Here is an 18,980-nt window from a genome sequence, read left to right on the forward strand (position 1 = left end):
TACCGGTACCGTACGAGTAAGAACCGGAATGATTGAACTTCAATTTTGATGTTGGGGTTGCCTCTCCCTAGTACTCTACTTCTAGGGTCTATTGTATTTTATTTTTATTTTTATTTGTCCCAGCAGAAGGCTAAAGGCAAGTTTTTTTCACCCAAAGACGGGAATTCTAAATCTCTTTGTGTGAGGTTCGTTCTAGTCCTTGCAATCTATTACCTCTACCCTCGAAGTCTCGAGGGGGAGGTTGCTACTGTAGTATCATAGGTACGTACTGTACTGTAAGCTGGAAGCGTTGCAAGAAAAAAAGAAAGAAAAAAAATTAAAAAGTGCTCCCGGTAGTACAACCCGTTGAGATCGACCACTGTTCATCTCCCTTCCTCAGTTGAACCCTTTTTTTCTTCGAGGAAAGAAAAGGAGAAAAATAACTTCAAAACAGCTGTAGATGAGTTGAACCTTCGGACCCAGACACAGACGGATAAAGTCTCCCCCACCCACAGTCCTGATTTCGGCCTCCATCGGCCACACCACACTCATTTCTCGCTTTCTTCTGCCTTTCCTCACTTGCGGTCATCTAAGCAGAACCTTCAGCCCTCACGAGTACCGAAGCCTGTGATGCACTTCGCACTTCCAGCGAGGAACCATCGTTCCTCCCCCTTTCCCGCGAGCAGTGTCCCACGAGCATACTTTTGTCGAAAGAGACCACTGTATGCGGTGGTATCCCTTGCGATACTACTGTTGATCGCGTTCGCCCGGAATTCAGGGGATGGGAGACCAGCGGGCGCACCCAACACGGTGATGATTCTATTAACCGACAAAATCGGGTACTCGGAAAGTTACGTCGACAAGATAATAAAGAACAGAGGGGAGTACGCTGAAGCGCACGGTATATCCTCCCCTCTTCTTCACCGATAAAGGGAGGCAAGAATGTGCAAACCAAAAGAGTCCCCCCAGGTTAACGATGTTTTAGGCTACGGACTCTTCATCAGGGACGTTGCGGACTACCCCATCGGCGAGGTACCAAACGGCTGGGCGCGCATCCCCGCCATCAGACATGCCATGAAGGAATACAAATACTCCACCTACTTCTGGGTGCTCGATCAAGACGCCGTAATCATGAACCCCTCGCTCTCGCTAGAGGAGCACATATTGTCTCCCGAGAGACTAGATAGCATCATGCGCAGGGGTGTACCCGTTGTCCCGCCGAGTAGCATTATCGAGACGTACAAGCACGTCCCCCCGGAGAGGGTGCAGCTCATCATCACACAGGATGATGAGGGATTGCAGCCCGGGAGCATGATTCTTAAGGCGGGGTCGTGGGCTAATTACCTTCTTGACGCTTGGTTCGATCCGATTTTCAGATATTATGGGTTTCAGAAGGCGGAACAACACGCTCTTGTATGCTCCCATACCTGGCCCTCTCCTGACGCAGACCGTCAACTAACTAACGGCGGCCTATAGGAGCACATTGTTCAATGGCACCCTACAGTCCTGACCAAGATGGCCATGATCCCGCAGAAGATAATGAACTCTTACCCCAATGTACCAGGCCTCGGTGGAACCTACGAGGATGGAGACTTCCTCGTCCATCTCAAGGGTTGTGCTGAGGGAAAAGGCCGGAGTTGCGAGAAAGAGTTCCAAAAGTACTTGAAGAAGCGGACTCTGTTGAAGTAAATCTAACGATGGTTTACTCGCCTAATACTCCTTTATCTCTCGTATAGAATTTTATCACATTTTCATGTCCCTTTCCTCTGGTTTGCTATATTGCCTTAGCTCCCCCCCTTTCTATCCGGGTTTACCCCAGGTGTTTCTCGTTCCTCGCCTGTTTGCTTGCTTGCTCGTTTGTTTGTCAGTCTGTTTGTTGTTGGGGGAGGGCAGGGGTGGTTAGAGCGATGAATGGATGAATACCGATGAATGTGGGAGCCAACTTATCGGAATCTACATCTGGTTTTTATTTTTTTATCTTTTATTTTTTACACGTACAATATGTGATAGTGCTCAAGTTTGAGAATCCGTGTACGAGTTGTCTCATGTAGCTCCTTTTAGCTATGATAATATTATTATCATAATATTATTATGATACTATATTATCAGCCCTGAACCCCATCATAAGCTATGACTCGACACAAGAATATTACCATCCATCCTTAACAGTCCGATCCAATCCAGATCTTCTCACTAGCAAAGGCCATCAGATCAGACTCGCAAATCATGAGCCACATGAATGATTAAAGAAAAAAGAAGGAAAGAAAAGGAAAAAAAAAAAAAAAGAATTCATATTATCTACAAGAACTCCTCCCCTCTTCACACCTCATCCATCCATCCATTAATTACAAACCCCTCCCATTTCCCCTCGCTTCCCACTAATTACGGCACCCCCTTTTATCCGAACGTAGTAAAGGTCAAGGCCCCGCCTGTTCAGTATCTAAACTCGTCTCCCCGAGCACGCCGCCATTACCCCCACCGTTAACAACAGCCTGGGATCCAGGGGGTTTATTCGCCGCGGCATGCAACCTCTGATCCAGTGCCTTCAAAGCGATAGCTCTCCGCCTCTCGGCTTCAGCCCTCGCACTTCCTGGTTGCGCAGCGCCTCTCCCACCACCGCCCAACAGCGTTCCCAAGCTCGCATCCCCCCTGGCCTCTGCCCTTGAATTCCCGGCCGAAATGTCGGCTGCGGAGAAGGGCGTGCAAATCTTGAAGCTCACGAGGAGGTTGTACACGACTTCGGAGATGATGGCGACGGGCCGGTGCAGTGGGTCTGGGAAGAAGTATGCCATCGCGAAGGTTTCGGAAGCATCGCCCTTGAGAGTCGGGGATTGATTGGTGGAGAGGTCCGCGTGGGAGGTTTTGTAGAAGCGGAGGTATGTCCAGGATGAGAAGAAGCCGAGCCATGCCAGGGTTACGGAGACGTCGGTGCCGAAGATGGGGCCGCTGAGGGTGTTTAGGAAGAGGAATACTGCTGGGAAGTGCTTCACGCGGATTTTTAGGATGCCTTTGAAGAGGGTTACCGTATGCTCGGGAACTAGCTGTTTGAAGGCTACCAGGAAGGCGGACTGGGCCGCCACGCCGCCGCAGATTGTTGCAAACCTATTCGCCGTTTGTTTAGTTAGTCTGGGTGGTGATCCGAGGTGATGGAAAGAGGAGGGGGAGAGACATACGACCGCTCGATATTCCCAGTCAGTGCGAACCAAACGATATATATAAAAAAAGTGGTGACATTTGGAACGACCGCTACCACCAACAGGAACTTTCCAAACTCTCTGGATCCCCACGCCCTTTCCAAGTACTTCCCCCCATAGAACAGGGTTGCTAGTGTAATGACCAAGGTAAATATATTCTGTTCCACCAGCGCCGCTGTCAAAAACGTCCACGGAAACACTATCGACAGGGCCGGGACAACCGTCAAGTAGGGGACTGTGTAGATCTGTGATCCGCCGCCGCCAGTTGGTGAATCCGGGGGGTATTCTTCTTGACGAGCCACCCGGTCCCGGTAGCGAAGAGCGCCGGTAAGGACGGATAGGAAGACGCATACTACCAGGCAACCCCTTGTTAAAGGGGGGATGTTGACTCTTGGTGGCATATTGTTTGCTCTGCTCTATCCTGATGGCCGGCGAGTACAGTAGTTGATACTGACGGTGGACGTGAGCTCAAAGAAAGTAGATCGGTAGCGTGATGTCGTGCCGATAAAAAACTGCAACTCAAGGCTTTGAACCGATGGAGCGGACGTTGTTGGGCTCTGGTGGGCCGGGCGTGGACTTTTTTTTTTTTTTTTGAACCTGCGCTGTTGCCCGTGCGGAGTTGAGGTTGAGCCCTTTGTGGCTGGTTTCTCCAGATATCGTCAGCCAGGCAGTCAATCAACTTCCCCACGATTTTACGGGTTGCGGACTCTTTCCTGTTCGGATTTTCGCTCAGGTCGCTTCCAACAGTGTGTTAAAATGTCGATCGAGGAGAAAGGAAAGGTACGAGTACAAGTTGGAAAAAAAAGAAAGAAAAAAAAGGCTTAGTGCTGAGAGGCTCTAACAAGGTCTAAGATTTTTCATTATGTCCTTTTTATTTTCTCTTACCTTGCCTTCCTTCTTCTTGTCTTGTCCTGGACCGGGATGGTGGGACTGGTGCATGTGTGTGGGTGACCTGCAGTCTTTTTTGCTCCGGTCCACTTTTTTATTTCTTCCCTCTTTCTTCAATTTCCAATTATAGACTGGAGCCAAGGGGATTTTGAAATCACGTAGGGCTCGCACTATAGCTTCCCTAGTTACCGTAAAAGAATTGGTTCTGATGGATCCATAAAGAATATGTATCGGTACTGTACGAGTACCGTACTCGTGCTTAAGGGGTGAGCACAAGTGATTGAGATTTGGTGAGTGTGTAACCATGGAAAGAACCAATCTTGGAAGATATTCTGCCCTTCTCGCTGGCAGAGTGACCCGGGAGCCAATGAAAACGGGTTCGTTTCACCTCGAATAGCGCACCCAATGGAAGGTGATTCACGGGTTGAAGTCTTGGGTGGCCTCTTGCTGCCACTCGCTCTCTTCAGTCAAAGCTCCAATGATGAGGAAAAAAAGAAAAGGTCCAAAGAGGGGAAAGGAAAACTAGTGGCGGGATACCAGTGTGGGGATAATTCGCGGGATTTAAGGAATTAAAGGGTTTTTTTACCTTACCGGTACTCTAAGATCTTTGATCGTACTCGAGTATCATACCATAGGAAGGGAACGCAGGATACGGTAGGGCATACAGGGGAGGGGCGATACCGTAGGGAAAAAGAGAGGGCTCAACTCATTAAAACGAAAGTAAGCCGTGCATCCTACTTGTACTCGTACAAACAAATCAAAGGACGGTTATCGATTTCTCGAACGGAAAAGGGAAAATCGAGTTGACACTGGATAGGGCAACGGTTTTCTTGGGGGGAAAAGGTCTTTTTTTCTTTCTTCTTCTTCCATTATTTTTTATCTTATTTTTTTATTCATTAACTTAAGTTATTGGGGGCGCCAGTAAGGCCTCTGTGTAACCCTCGAAACAAGATCCCCCATGCTTTTTTCCTGCATTCCGTTGCATTGAATTCGATTTTTACCACAATTCCACCTGCTAGACAGAGAGGGGGAAAGTGAGAGAGCTCCAAGTACGAGTAGAGTACATATACTCTACCGGTACTGCCGTGGTAAGGGTTGAAAGCTGAACTCGAGCACGGAACTGTGCCAGCACCACATCTTTCACTGGCGGAGGAGATCCGGGTTGAGATTTGTTGTGGTGTGGTAAGCTGTTCCCCTCTCTCCTCCGGTGGTTGATTCCTTTCCCACGAGTATCATACCTGTCATCCCGCTTGGGTGCTCAGGTTGAAGAAGGTTGAAGTTGAGGGAAAGCTCACCATCCCTTAATAAGCGAGCTCGCAGCGGGAGTGCTTTTCACCAATCGCCAAGACTCGCTGGAAAAGAGTGGGCGCAGAAGAGCATCAGAGGTCCCTCCCCCCAACCTTGTGCTGATGGGGGGACCAAAGGTTACGAGTGCCCAGTACATTGCCGTGCATACCTTGAAGTAGAGTGCGGTACCGGTAACCTTGTGCTGTTCTAGGGAAGGGTAAACGCATCATCTCTGAGTATCATACTCACTTCTCTACACGTTTTCTGCCAGATCCTTCTGTTCTGGCGTTGTATGCCCCTTCAACCGTGCTTGGTTTGGTGCTGCTGTCGATTCTGCTTCTGCTGTGGTTCCCGCCTGTTGCTGCAAGTCGAGGGCGCCGGGGGCTTGACGGGCATCCATCCATCCAGCCATCCATCCACTCATCCATCCCTTCCTACTTCCACCACCATCATCCACCCCCCCGTTCTTTTGTTCCGCACCCGACGGCCCAGCCCAGCCAATCTGCAATCTCAAATTACAATCTTCAATCCCACTCCCTCTCCTCTCTCCCTCTTTCTTTCCCGTACAAGATACATCCACCAACTTTTTTACTCTTTGCGGGTGAACAAGGTTTTGACCCTTCTATCTCTGCTATTCGTCACCCACCTTAGCTCCACTGTTTCCGTCTCACTCTCCCAACCCTTCTCCTTCTCCATCACTTGCTCAACCTTCTTGTGCGTCTCTTGCTTGCCCTTTGCCAAGAAAGACAAAACGGCTCCAAAGACACACATCCGCCGTCTATCCATCCCCATCCATCCTGGCAATCAATCATCAACCAACCCCAGCCAAGCTCTGTCGGGGGACAATCCATACCATCCATACCACACCACACATATCACCAATATTCCTATTCCTTTCCTACGAGAAGTCCCATGTAACAATCCCACATTCCCTCACCATCCGCCCATCGTTTTAACTACGGTACACCTAACCTAACTTACGCCCGCATACGCATCCATCTTCAAGACCTTCTCAATACTGTGCGAGTTTCTCTGCTGTTGCAACGCGCTGCATGCCCTAAACCTTTCCACCATCAACGGTCTGGAAATACCCTTTGCTTTCACCCTTTGAGCTCGTCATTCCTCTGAATCTTTCTCGACCACAACCACCCCGAAAGAAAGAAAGAAAGGAAAAAAGAAAAAAAAAGATCACTGGGTTAGCGCGCTTCGGCCGCGCTTGTCTTGCGTACCTCCACATTCGCTGCTTCGATAGCACAGGTTATCTCTCTCTGATTGCATCTGTCCTACCACAGCCCACACATACCTCACCCCCATTCGTTCGTCTGGTGTCCGCCTTTTTTTTTTTTTGCTTAACCTCTTTTCTTTTTTGTCGTCGTCGTCGTCCTCTCCTTTATCAATTCACCTCCTCCCCCTTCACTGCCAACGTCTTTTCTACATTCTTTCATTCATTGCTTGTATCACGTATCACGCTCCGTTCCATTCTTAGTCCCCCGCCACCCTGAAGCGACGCTCCCAGGAATTTATCTTCTCTGTCTCGCACCCCCAATTCGTTACCAGTACTCTGCTTCCGCTGCCCGCCTTTGTCACGTGCGTCCCTTGAGCTCCTTATGGCGGGCTCACTGACGTCCGGCCAGGTAAATCTTCTGATATGGAGGTACGTCTTCAATGTTGGATTCCTTCACCCCTGCTCTTTTGCCCCTTCCCCCCCTAGAATAGCCCTACAGAGCCTGTGTAGCTCTGTAGAGATTCTCCTGACAATCAACTTACACCTGTGTGAAAACGTGTAGATATCTTCAGGAGTCAGGTTTGTGGCTTCCCTCGTTTGCGACCCGTAGTTGAGGGTTTTTCCACCCTCGCTTCCCCCACCCCGGACTGGTTGTTTAAACATTTTCGTGTGTAACAGGGTTTAGAGATTCGGCGATTTCCTTTCAGCAGGAAAGTCATACGACTAAGAGCGATGATGTTCTACGATTAACAAACAGGCCGGGTGCCCTGATACATTTAATCCAGCGGGGTCTGCAGTACCTGGAGTGTGCGGCGCTTGTGAATAAGGCACGTCTCTAGGTTGCCGCTTGGTGTTGTGCAGGTTATTTTTTGAAGGGTGCCATCAAATGCTGACTAAGCACAATAGGATGGATCTAGAAAAAAAACGATCGAGCCATTTTCATTATTTCATGTGGAAGATGAGGGAGTTGGGGAAGAGAATGGACACGTAGATGAGGAAGGAGATGAATCAATGGGGGTATCAAAGTCGCCTACCACACCTTCCACGGCAACACAAACCAATTACTCAAGGAAACATGGAAGAGATGATGGAATCAATGGGGTCTCTAATGCAGGAGCAACTGGTGGCGGTGGTGGCAGCGGCAGTGGAACATCGCATAAACGGAGGAAAAAGACAGTTTCTGGCGCTGATGGTGATATGCTGATGACCGATGGGTTTCCTGAGACCCCAGTTGCCCTTGCGGAGGAGCCTCGTGTTACCAATGGGTGCAGTGTTGGCGTGCAGGTGGAGGACATTGTGGAAATCACAGTGGTGGATTCGGTAATACTGGGGCAGGAGGATAAGAATATTTTGATTTGTGCATGGAACCCAATTCATTCGAATGTCCTTGCAACTGCGAGTCAAGATTCTATTGCACGGATATGGAATGTGCCGATAGATGCCACCTCATTAACTGCGATTCAAAACAAAGTTATTTTGCACGACCCAAGCAGTTCCCCCAACCGAGATGTTACTGCGATCCGTTGGAGCCCACAAGGCGACTTGATTGCTACTGGCTCTTATGATGGTCAGACCCGAATATGGACTACAGATGGACTGTTGAGGCACACATTACCACCACATCATGGACCTGTCATAGCACTGAAGTGGAATAAGTTGGCGGAAACCTTGTTATCGCTTTCTTGTGATGGAAAGGTCATTGCTTGGGATGCTTTAACAGGTGATATGAGGCGAAGCTTTGAGCAAGCAAAAGAAGACCAAGCAAAAGGGGACCCAGCAAAGGGGGGCCAAACATTGAAGGGAGGACAGGCAGAAGCAGCAACAGACATGGACTGGATAAGTGAAAGGCAGTTTGCAGTCTGTGGTAATGGAGGAAGTGTTGGGATTTACGATTTAGATCACGAGGGTTCATTGAAGGCGAATGCGTCTCATTCGGGGGAGGTGAACTGTCTGGTCTGGGACGAGTGCTCGGAGAGATTGGCGAGTGGAGGAGAAGATGGGGATGTATTGGTAAGGTCCCCTCTTATTAACTAGCCCGTTGATGAATTTCGACGCCTCTGTCTGGCTAACACGATGATCTAGATTTGGGAAAAGCCCACCAAGATCCTCCAACCCTTCAAATTCCATGGACACACCGAGGCCGTAGTATCCTTGTGTTGGCAACCAATCTCCTCCTCCTCATCATCACCCCAACCAACCAAACGAATCCTAGCATCCGCCTCCAACGACTGTCAAGTTCGCCTGTGGGATGTTGTCTCAAAAACCTGTATCAACATTTTGAACTCCCACGACGACCCTGTCGAGAAGATATCCTTCTCACCCTCTGGTACCCGACTCGCCAGCAGTGCGAACAGCAGAGTGATCATCTGGAACACTGAAACCGGCTCGATAACACATGTCTACGATGGCCTCAAGGGTCGCAGGAAGAATGGAAAATTGGTCACAGCAGGCGGGGACACCGATACGGGAATTGGAGATATTTCTTGGGATGAGTCTGGGGCTAGAGTTGCGATTGGCGGGGGCGAGACAAAGGTTCATGTTCTCACGCCGGCGAGTCCCCCCGCCATACTATCACTACAGCAGCAGCAACTACTTAAATAAATCCGTGCCATCCACCTGGCTAGGTGGTTTTTGTTTGTTTCTTTTCATGGTATATCTATTTTACGATCGGTACCGTTGAATTAATCCAAAGAGCTTTCTCTTATCCTTTTTTCAATATCTTCACACTTTCGTATTTGTTCTTGTTTGTTTTTACATTGCGTTATGTCTATATGTTGTGAAAGCGATAAGTTCTATAAGGTGTTTGTATTCTTTTCTCTCATTTTTGTCTCGTCTTTCCTCGTTATTCGTCCGGATTATTCTACTATTTACTTACCAATGGGAGTTATTTGGTTCTTTATTTCTTCCTTCTTTCCCTTTTTCCCTTTTTCTCTTTACCTCTCGTTACTACTACTTCTTCCTCGCCCACTTCTTGCGGTGTAGTATGCTAACAGATGGATTACGTTCTGCCTTCTGGCGTATATTATACAAAGTTTCACGGTATGATGCGGCGTGTTTGATGAAATGAGTCGGGAAAACTTATCCTATCTGCTCACTCTTCTACGCTTCTTGTTTCTTTCCTCGTTTGGTCTGGTTCGGACAGGTTTTATATATACAAATTCTCGGTGTGCTTTCCTTCCTCATCTCATACCCCCTCCCTCTTTTTCCACTTCCCTCGATGCCCTCGAGATTTTCGCATGTGACTTAAAAATTACTCGTTATTATGGCTTCCTTCTTCCCATTATCCTTCGTTCCTTTTCTTTACTCTGGCAGATTCACCCAAATCCTTCCTTCCTACCTACCTACCCGCAAAAAAAAACTAAAACTAAAACTCTTCCTCCACCCCTTTCTATTTCTAATCTCCTTCTCCTACCCTTTTCCCTTCTTCCTTAGTTTTTTTTTTGTTTTCTCATCTCATCTCTTCCGGGATTGCTCCTATGCTCATTCATGCTTCCAGGCGCTGAACATGTACTGTATAACTATTAAAACGACCAACTTCACAAGGTTGGTGTGAGAGTAATTATGAGGGATGGGATTTGGATGTGGTGTTTTCATTTTTGTCTTTCTTTTGATCCATTTATACGTTCTGGTATGTTCTCCGGTTCTTTTGGTGGCGGTCCGTGGGAAAGTGGTGAAGGGGGGGGAGAGGATGGATGGAAGGAGTAAAAGGAGGGCCGTCTGGTCGGCTGTATCCACAGGTTTAATAGATGTCGTACCATACACGTTTTCTCTTTTCCTTGGATGGATGGGGTATTTTGGATAGAGGGGTTGGTATTTGCTCGTTGGTGTTGGTTGTTTATGTGGCGGGACGTTTTTTTTTAGTGGTGTTGAAGGGTCTGGAGTTGATGCTGATGTTAAGTTTATAATGTTGTTTTCCGAGCCCGCTCCATGTCAAGATATTGTGATCCCCGGAATTGTGGCCACTATTCCTCAATCCCTCCGTATCACATCGTATCACCCAATATCACATCCAACCACGAGCTACCAACATCAGCCCAACCAAACATAAAGACCCAGAAACCATTTTTTGACATTTATCGGTCGAGAAAAAAAAGAGATGTTGCTCCATACAAGCGCAAAAAAAAAAAAAACATAATCCCGGGAAATAATAGAAGAAAGGGGAAAAGGCAAAGAAATGAAGTTGATATTGAATTTTTTTGCTTTTTTATCCAACAAGCTCAACAACCCCACCAGCCTCCTTGATCTTCTTCTCCGCAAGCGCAGAGACATACCTCGCCTTGACGATGACGGGGACCTCCGGGAGACGACCCTTACCAAGGACCTTAGAGTATCCCAGCGCGAGCAAGTCAATGACGGGAGCGGTGTCAGACTTCGCCGAGAGGTATTTGCTACGGGATTCGGCAGGGACGAGGGACCACAGCTTTTTTAAGAAAAAAAAAGAAAAGAAAAGAAAAACACCTCAGATTAGCGAGTTCAGGGAGGGGGTGGACAGCAGAGGGGGAAGAAGAGAGAGCATACTTTATCAAGGTTGATAACGGGGTTCCAGAAATGATTGCGCTGCTTACGGAAGTACCTCATACCGACTTTTCCGAAGTATCCTGGATGGTACTTGTCGAGATTGGTGCGGTGATGGTGCTGACCACCAGCCATACCACGACCACCGGGATCTGTGTCCGTCAGGCATTATTGTCAGCTTGAGACTTCTTTTCCCCTTCCCTTTGGCAGAAATTGAGACGTAGGGGGCGGGTAGTTCTACGTTTTCTGTGCTTCCCGACACGACCGTGTCCGGCACTTACGTGACCGCGGTGCTTTCTGGTTTTCGTCAATCTGGTCTATGGGGTATCATCTCTTTCGTTAGCTCTGGTGAAAAAAGGGATTGAGAACCGTAGAAATAAATCATTGCTTTCCGGCGTTGGGGGCGTTAGGGATGAAAAAGAGGGAGTTCCGTTTTGCACGTACCGGCATGGTGTTGTCGTCGCTGTTGGGTGTGTGTGTCGTTCGATCGTTAGTTGTTAGTGAGATTGGTTTGGGGATTATTTTTGTAAGTATGATTGAGGGTGGTTGTGTGGATGTGTGTTGTGGGAGTTGGGGAGGAGCAGTCACGGTCTCCGATTTGATGACTAAACGGTGATAGTAATGGGTTTAGTGAGTGCTCGTGTGGCTTGGCGGTTTTAGGTTTCCGGGCCTTCGTGGGAAGGTGCAGTGCGGTTTTATCCGTTGGAAGTGGACAGTTGCCTCAATTGATACGATCGGCTGTCATTGGGCTGGTTAGGGTTTGTGAAAAGTTCGATGAGATCGATTGTTGAAACGGTACGGGTGTTGCTATCATATGTATACTCGGTCTTTATTCTCCTTACAATCAACTCGCTCCATTCTTATGATGTATCGTGGTTCCCGTACTTCGTTACAGCCTGGTCGATAATTCTTGGTAGGATGTCATCCAAAACAATGAACGCGGTATCAATGGTACTTTATTCCAAGGTTCTCTCATGTTTCGTAATCGAGCTTCGGCATTCGCCCAGAGAGGTCTCCGAGTACTGACCGACATGCAAGTGCTCGGTCATATTAGAAAAATCATCCAATGCCATATAATATCAGACGTTATTCCGATGTCTCGTGCCCTGTGTCCGCGGAATATCGGGGACTGCCCACCCTGTGTACTGTACACCAAGACTCAACACATGCCGTATCCTACCTGGCACAAACTAACTCCCTTGCCCATTCAAACACATAGACATTCGAACGCGGTGTCATGAAGGTCTCAAAACCCTTTTCACATACGACAAGGTGGCTTTTCGTAATACCGCTCCCTTCTTCGACCGAGGCGTCGAGTCCGACTTTATATCCCCCCTACCAGCACTCTAGGAAACCCCCCTGCGTCTTCGAATCACGGACCAGCGGAAGTTCTGGTTTTTCGTGTCTACACATTTCCGGTTGGTCCACACCCGGAGGTCATCCCCACAGCCAGGCCAAGGTAAGTAATAATTGGCCTGATAAACCCTCCCCTCTCCCACCTCCAAGACAGGTCTGAGACCGGAGAAAGTATATTATACACAGACTTATCGGTATAATATGAGCCGACCTGTTATAATTGCGTAATGGGGAGAAAAGGACAAGATATCGGAGAACTGGCTACCGGCATTTGTACTTGTAAGCCTCCAAAATATCTACCGAATGGCTTAAATGTAGAGTACTATCATAGTGGTTTGGCTTGTGGTGCATAACACCTTGTAGGCTGAATTGTTTTGTTCCTCGTGAATTAGGGGTTCAGGTCATGGTCTGTCACTGGGTAATCGCAGGGCTGTTCTTGGCTGAAGTAGGTTTCCCGTCCAGCCTCTGATCCGAGCTAAAATGGATCCTAAGCGATAGTTCCCGGAGTTGTAATGTGGGGTAAAACGCAACGAATGATAAGGCACATCCCTTGCTGAGGGTAACTTTTTGGCAAAATGGGTAAGAGATGCAGCAGTCAAGACATTGAGTATCATATATATGGAGAAAGTTGGTTTGCGATTAATCGTTTTGCTTTGTTCTATTTTGATGCGCTAATCTTGTGCTCGCGGTGCTCCGACTGGCTGTCCAGCGGCTTTTGCTGAAGAGCCACAGTTCGTACAATGAGGCGCCGGTATTCGTAGGGCTCCCACGAGCCGCGAGGATCGCCAGAGAAGACTGAATCAACTGTCTTGGTCTGGAGGGGGGGAAGGCCCAATCGAATGGGCTTAGTTTTTGTAAAATCCTCGGTTGGTCGCACCGGCCCGGGCGAAAGTATCATAGGGACCATTTCGCCGTTATGGATGGTCGAAAGCAATCCCTAGCCCCTCTCACACACAAAGGGGAGAAGAGGAATGGGATCAGGCTTAGGGTGGCATCTCCATCCCACTGTGTAGTTACTCGAGCACATGGTGATAGGGTACAGTATGGTGAGAAAGTTCCGTTGGTCCGGAGAGAATGTGAGCGTGGATGGGCCGGTGGAAGAGGGTCAGGAGTGATTGTCCAATCCACCGCCAGATATCATACAAGTACTCGAGTAGTGGTGTTTCCACCAGACAGGGAAAAATACGATCGACACGCCCCCCCCTTCCGTACTTGGGGAAAAATAATAATACGGTAGTAACACAAACACCCCTCCGCCGCCCCCCGCACAACCCATCTCTTTGCGCCACGGTTTCCCCGCCGGGCGGTTAGAGAGAAGGAAAACAAAAAGAAACTTCATGCAAGGATAATATCTTGCAGTAAATAATGATCTCCTTCCCCCCCCCAAGGCATCCTAGAATTATAAGCTCGCTACCGTAATTCACCCTCTTAATTTGCCCCGTGACCTCCAGTTCCTCGAGCAGAGAGTACCGGTAGATAAATTAGGGTCTGGCGATCCACTCACCCGGGGCATTACTGAGCTCTTTTCGGAGTTGCCAATAACTCCTACTATTTCCCCTGGTTCAGAGCCGTCGCCTCCTAGCACATTACAGGTGAGTACAGTATATAAAGCTGACTGCTTGTCCCGTTCTATTCCCCTCTTTCACTTCCCGTTTCTATTATTTGGTTTTATCAATTGCCCCGCAGGCGTCTTACGGGTACAGTACTTAAACTTCCCCACCCCCTCCCTCTTTCTTGAGAGTCTCATTCGCCTTTTCGATCTGTCAAATCTCCTTTCCCCCCACGATCACTTCGATCCGTAGCCAAAATTGGTGCACTGAGTCCAATGTTTTCGGAGGTTCTCAAATCAAATTCTACGGAAATGTCCGAAGCAGAGGTTTCCGTGGTGAGTGAGGCGCATAATGTTGAGACCTACCAAGTTCCCCGCAAGTATTATGAGTATGTTCCTTCTTCTCAACATTTGAACTTTAGCGGGCTCGAATTCAATTGACTTACCGACTGGCATATGAATAGGAAGCACCCAGCCAAACCTCATTTGACGTTGGAGGAGTACAAGGCTCAGTATCGTGAATCCATCGAGAACCCGGATAAATTTTGGGGGGAGAAAGCGAGAGAACTTCTTCACTGGGATATTCCATTTCAGACCGTAAGAAATGGATCCTTTCAGCATGGGGACATCAGCTGGTTCCTTGAGGGCCGTTTGAACGCTTGCTACAATTGTGTCGACAGACATGCTTTCAAGGATCCCGAGAGACCCGCGATTATCTACGAAGCCGACGAGCCGTCCGAAGGCCGCGTGATCACATACAGTGAGCTCCTTCGTGAGGTATGCAAGTTGGCCTTTGTCCTAAGGCAGATGGGTGTCAGGAAGGGAGATACCGTCGCCATTTACATGCCCATGATCCCGGAGGCCCTGGTCGCATTCTTGGCAATCGTTAGAATCGGAGCGGTTCACTCCGTCGTGTTTGCCGGGTTCTCGGCTGAATCTCTCCGCGATCGGGTTCTGGATGCGCGCTCCAAAGTGGTAATCACCACTGATGAGGGCAAGCGCGGTGGAAAGGTTATCGGAACCAAGCGGATTGTGGACGACGCATTGAAGCAATGCCCTGAAGTCAAGAACGTACTTGTCTACCGTCGTACCGGATCGGAGGTGCCCTGGACCCAGGGTCGTGATTATTGGTGGCATGAGGAGGTCAACAAGTACCCCGGTTACTGTCCGCCTACCCTTATGGACTCAGAGGACCCCTTGTTCCTGCTGTACACCTCCGGATCCACTGGAAAGCCTAAGGGTGTTATGCATACGACAGCTGGGTACCTTTTGGGCGCAGCCATGACGGGAAAGTACACCTTTGACCTTCATCCGGGCGATAAAATGGGAACGGCAGGGGACGTTGGCTGGATTACGGGACACACATATGTGGTATATGCGCCACTATTGCTTGGTGTTTCCACACTTGTTTTCGAGGGCACACCCGCATACCCGGATTTTTCGAGATATTGGGATATCATCGAGAAGCACGGAATTACCCAATTCTATGTCGCACCAACCGCATTGAGGCTGTTGAAGAAGGCCGGCGACCACCACATCAACAAACAGATGAAGACCCTGCGAGTATTGGGCTCAGTCGGTGAACCAATCGCTGAGGACGTGTGGAAGTGGTATCATGAGAAGGTTGGGCGTGGGGAATGCCATGTTGTAGATGTAAACCCCTCCCCTTTATTTCAGCCCGGGGCCAAGAAACAGGACTAACCCTTATTTTTAGACGTACTGGCAAACTGAGACCGGTTCTCACGCTATTGCGCCCATGGCTGGTGTTACTCCAACCAAACCTGGAAGTGCTACGCTTCCTTTCTTCGGAATTGAACCCGCTATCATTGATCCGGTAACTGGTGATGAATTACACGGGAACGGGGTTGAGGGAGTTTTGGCTATCAAGAGGCCATGGCCCAGTATGGCGAGAACGGTCTGGGCCTCTCACCAGAGATTCATGGAGACGTATTTGAATGTCTACAAGGGTTACTATGTATGTCATATTCTGGGAAGCGATTCAATGGTTACCTTTGCTAACCTTTTCTTTCTCTTTAGTTCACCGGCGATGGCGCGGGGAGAGATCATGAAGGATACTACTGGATCCGTGGTCGAGTAGACGACGTTGTCAACGTTAGCGGTCACAGGTTGTCAACCGCAGAGATCGAGGCCGCCCTCATTCATCATGGTAAGAAACTCGGGAAACGATTGATCTTTCCGGCATTCGTTGCTCGGTGCGCTAAAGGGTTATCTTTTCAGAGGCTGTTGCCGAGGCTGCTGTAGTCGGTATTGCCGATGAGTTGACTGGCCAGAGTGAGTGAATTCGAATTCGTGTACACTTGAGAAGTGGTAACAAGGCTATGACTAAAATGTCCGATAGCTGTCAACGCCTTCGTCTCGCTAAAGGACAGCTTCGAGAACTCTTCTGAGATGAGGAAGAGTTTGACCCTTCAAGTCCGGAAATCCATTGGACCGTTCGCAGCCCCCAAGGCGGTGCACGTGGTCAATGACCTTCCTAAGACTAGATCGGGAAAGATTATGAGACGCGTCCTCCGAAAGATCCTATCCGGCGAAGAGGATCAGTTGGGTGATACCTCGACCGTAAGTTTTTCCCATGCCTCGCCGCAAACAAGCGATTGTGGAAGAAGGGGGAGTGGGAGGAGGCATAGACAATAGTCGCTGACATGGGGGGAATATACTCGAGTAGTTGTCGGACCCTTCTGTCGTTGGTACCATACTTGAGACACTGCACGAGACGTAAGTCACAGGCTAGTGCCCTGCATTCACCCAGAAGGTTCTAGGCTAATATGGCGGTGGTTCGGTACACGTGTGATAGAGCAGTGGAAACAAGTAGATGAAGGGTTTAGGGTGTGATACGGGTCCTTTCCTTCCTTTTCCAAAGGTCAAAAAAGAGGAAAAATTAAAAATAAACATCCACCCTGTGACAAAGTCGGGGGAGGGGGTGCCTGTTCCGAGAGACGGAAATCTATCATATCATACCTTTTTGTCTAGGACCTTTTCTTCTCATTATTTTCCTTTCATACCGTTCGGGTTCCTGGTTCTGTATTGCCATATTCCATCCAATATAGGCTCTCTCTCTTTCTCACACTTTTTTTCTTCTTCCCCCCTTTCTCTCAATTTCCCTTCTTTCCCTGCCCGGCTACAATTGTGTGCCTCTCTACGAGTACCTACCGGTACAAGTACTCTAGCCTACAGCACAAGTGCCATGATGTTTGCACATGGCACCTCCACCCAATCTGGGCTATGCATGCAAGCATCCAACTTGTCATGGACGGAGTCCTTCCTGGTACTCGTGCTGTTCTGGGAGTGCCGGAGTATGGTACCGGCACTTGCAGAAGGGCAAATTGCCTATCGCGGACTAGAGGAGTAGATGGAGTGCGTAGGACCGATCAAACCCACCCACTCACCCCGCCATTTCCACTGTATAACCCAACTTATACCCCATCTATCACCCGTCACCACCGAGGATATATCGCTCAACAGCCAGGTCCATCCGATCATAATGCCCTCACCATCCTCGGTATGATAGAAGGAACGAGAGCAGAGAATGAATATGACAAATGATTACACGGCAGAAGAAAGAAATGCGAGTGCCACATACAACATTACGCGTACAGTACAGGCCACAGGATGAACAGGACCTAGCTAGACCGTCCCCTCTCCCGCCTCGCCCCACCACCACCCGCCGACTGCGAGAAGGTGATATGCCATGAGACGGTCAAGGCTTTCACTCCACTCTACCCTATTCTCGCGCCGGGGTGGTTAGATATCATACCGGTAGCTGGTGCGTGTGGTCGTCTAAGATGGGGGGGGGGTTTGGCTAGACAGGTAGGGATGACTGGAGAGGTCTTGATGAATGGGTGAAGGCTTGATTGAATATCATCCTTTCCTAACCGGGAAGTATGATAAGTAAGTATGCAACGAAGGAGATACGGTAGAAGAGCGTTTATCCACTTCTGCGCGCTCCGCAGTGAGCACCCAGCTCAGTTGCTGGATTCCTAGACAAGAGACCCATAATTATGCACTGTACAGTACTATTTACCGGTACAGCGCGGTACCGTTACCATGCTCCTGGTGAGAATAATAACCCGGATACCCCAAAAGGTGGGTGGGGCTCGAGATATGATATCAATGGAACAAGGGGATTTCATGGGGAGCCTGAGGTGACGGACCGGTTCGCAGTGTGTCTCAATTTACTCCGGAACTCGTTTCTCAAAGTTCCAAGGCCCTTCTGAGGTGGATGATGGATTTCGCCGTCAAAAAAAGGGCTTCTTCCCTAATCCTCTTTGGTTTGCATCCTGCCCCGGGTGTCAGGGTCCCCAGCAGCACAGCAGCAGCAGCTGCTGGGCAGTTCCCCATTCGCTTATTTATGTACGGGTATTAATAACCCATCCGCACTTCCGACCAACCAACCCACCCCTGCGGCTTATAATAACATAGAATTAATGTGCCTATCGCTGTCCACCGTATCCACCATACAAAGCAGGGTATCATACAGTACGGTACCGGTACGAGTACTCGTACTCGAGTAATTCACCTACGCGTGCTACGATAACGCTACTGCGGTACGGTGGCTGTGGTTGCCATGCCAGCCACCCCATGCCCAGGGACGCGTCAGCTACTATCGGGATCATAGTGGGATGCAGTAACTAATACCGTTTGTAGCGCATGTAGCTAAACAACGTCTGGTTGGTAGACAAAACCGGACGGGGCAAAAGTGTGTGGATGGGATGGGAGGGATGGGAAAAAAAGGGCAAGGCGCCAGGATACAGTGCTCGCACGGGTAAACGGTAACTGGAGATGGTATGTAGAGGGGAGGGTTTACGGGGTCACCGGTGCGATAGATTTGTTTGCTCCGTCCATGATAATTACCGTAACTTATTTGTTTGGTGGGAGTTTCGAGGGCAACGGCGGTGGTGGTTGCTTCTTTACTCCTCCTCCCTTTAGACTACCGGTACGGTAAGCTCTTCTGACTGATGTAAGCCAA

The 18,980-nt window shown here is 49.0% G+C and overlaps 6 protein-coding genes; 4 read left to right on the top strand and 2 right to left on the bottom strand.

The window, feature by feature from the left end:
- Nucleotides 1–366: 366 nt before the first annotated feature.
- GSTUM_00002332001 (uncharacterized protein) lies at nt 367–2,100 on the top strand. XM_002836096.2 has 3 exons: nt 367–880; nt 965–1,392; nt 1,456–2,100. The coding sequence occupies exons 1-3, from the start codon at nt 610–612 to the stop codon at nt 1,666–1,668; spliced, it is 912 nt and encodes a 303-aa protein (XP_002836142.1). The 5' UTR covers nt 367–609; the 3' UTR covers nt 1,669–2,100.
- A 296-nt stretch (nt 2,101–2,396) lies between these two features.
- On the bottom strand, nt 2,397–3,944 carry GSTUM_00002333001 (uncharacterized protein; the record flags this gene model as incomplete). XM_002836097.2 has 2 exons in its annotated part: nt 3,153–3,944; nt 2,397–3,081 (listed from the first exon to the last, which is right to left on the bottom strand). Exons 1-2 carry the CDS (start codon nt 3,572–3,574, stop codon nt 2,397–2,399), a joined length of 1,107 nt encoding a protein of 368 aa, XP_002836143.1. The 5' UTR covers nt 3,575–3,944.
- A 1,875-nt stretch (nt 3,945–5,819) lies between these two features.
- GSTUM_00002334001 (uncharacterized protein) lies at nt 5,820–10,126 on the top strand. XM_002836098.2 has 6 exons: nt 5,820–7,002; nt 7,136–7,152; nt 7,252–7,412; nt 7,491–8,293; nt 8,378–8,583; nt 8,656–10,126. Exons 4-6 carry the CDS (start codon nt 7,585–7,587, stop codon nt 9,172–9,174), a joined length of 1,434 nt encoding a protein of 477 aa, XP_002836144.1. The 5' UTR covers nt 5,820–7,002; nt 7,136–7,152; nt 7,252–7,412; nt 7,491–7,584; the 3' UTR covers nt 9,175–10,126.
- Nucleotides 10,127–10,141: 15 nt separating this feature from the next.
- Nucleotides 10,142–10,492, top strand: GSTUM_00002335001 (uncharacterized protein; the record flags this gene model as incomplete). XM_002836099.2 has 1 exon in its annotated part: nt 10,142–10,492. The coding sequence occupies one exon, from the start codon at nt 10,142–10,144 to the stop codon at nt 10,373–10,375; it is 234 nt and encodes a 77-aa protein (XP_002836145.1). The 3' UTR covers nt 10,376–10,492.
- A 248-nt stretch (nt 10,493–10,740) lies between these two features.
- Nucleotides 10,741–12,477, bottom strand: GSTUM_00002337001 (60S ribosomal protein L28). XM_002836100.2 has 4 exons: nt 11,533–12,477; nt 11,330–11,405; nt 11,092–11,240; nt 10,741–10,993 (listed from the first exon to the last, which is right to left on the bottom strand). The coding sequence occupies exons 1-4, from the start codon at nt 11,536–11,538 to the stop codon at nt 10,778–10,780; spliced, it is 447 nt and encodes a 148-aa protein (XP_002836146.1). The 5' UTR covers nt 11,539–12,477; the 3' UTR covers nt 10,741–10,777.
- Nucleotides 12,478–13,030: 553 nt separating this feature from the next.
- On the top strand, nt 13,031–17,062 carry GSTUM_00002338001 (acetate--CoA ligase). XM_002836101.2 has 11 exons: nt 13,031–13,071; nt 13,177–14,036; nt 14,148–14,382; nt 14,458–15,235; nt 15,410–15,646; nt 15,708–15,968; nt 16,031–16,160; nt 16,232–16,285; nt 16,353–16,573; nt 16,680–16,729; nt 16,814–17,062. The coding sequence occupies exons 3-11, from the start codon at nt 14,306–14,308 to the stop codon at nt 16,824–16,826; spliced, it is 1,821 nt and encodes a 606-aa protein (XP_002836147.1). The 5' UTR covers nt 13,031–13,071; nt 13,177–14,036; nt 14,148–14,305; the 3' UTR covers nt 16,827–17,062.
- Nucleotides 17,063–18,980: the final 1,918 nt, after the last annotated feature.

Source organism: Tuber melanosporum (assembly GCF_000151645.1).
Source record: "Tuber melanosporum whole genome shotgun sequence assembly, scaffold_130, strain Mel28".
Lineage (NCBI taxonomy): Eukaryota > Fungi > Ascomycota > Pezizomycetes > Pezizales > Tuberaceae > Tuber > Tuber melanosporum.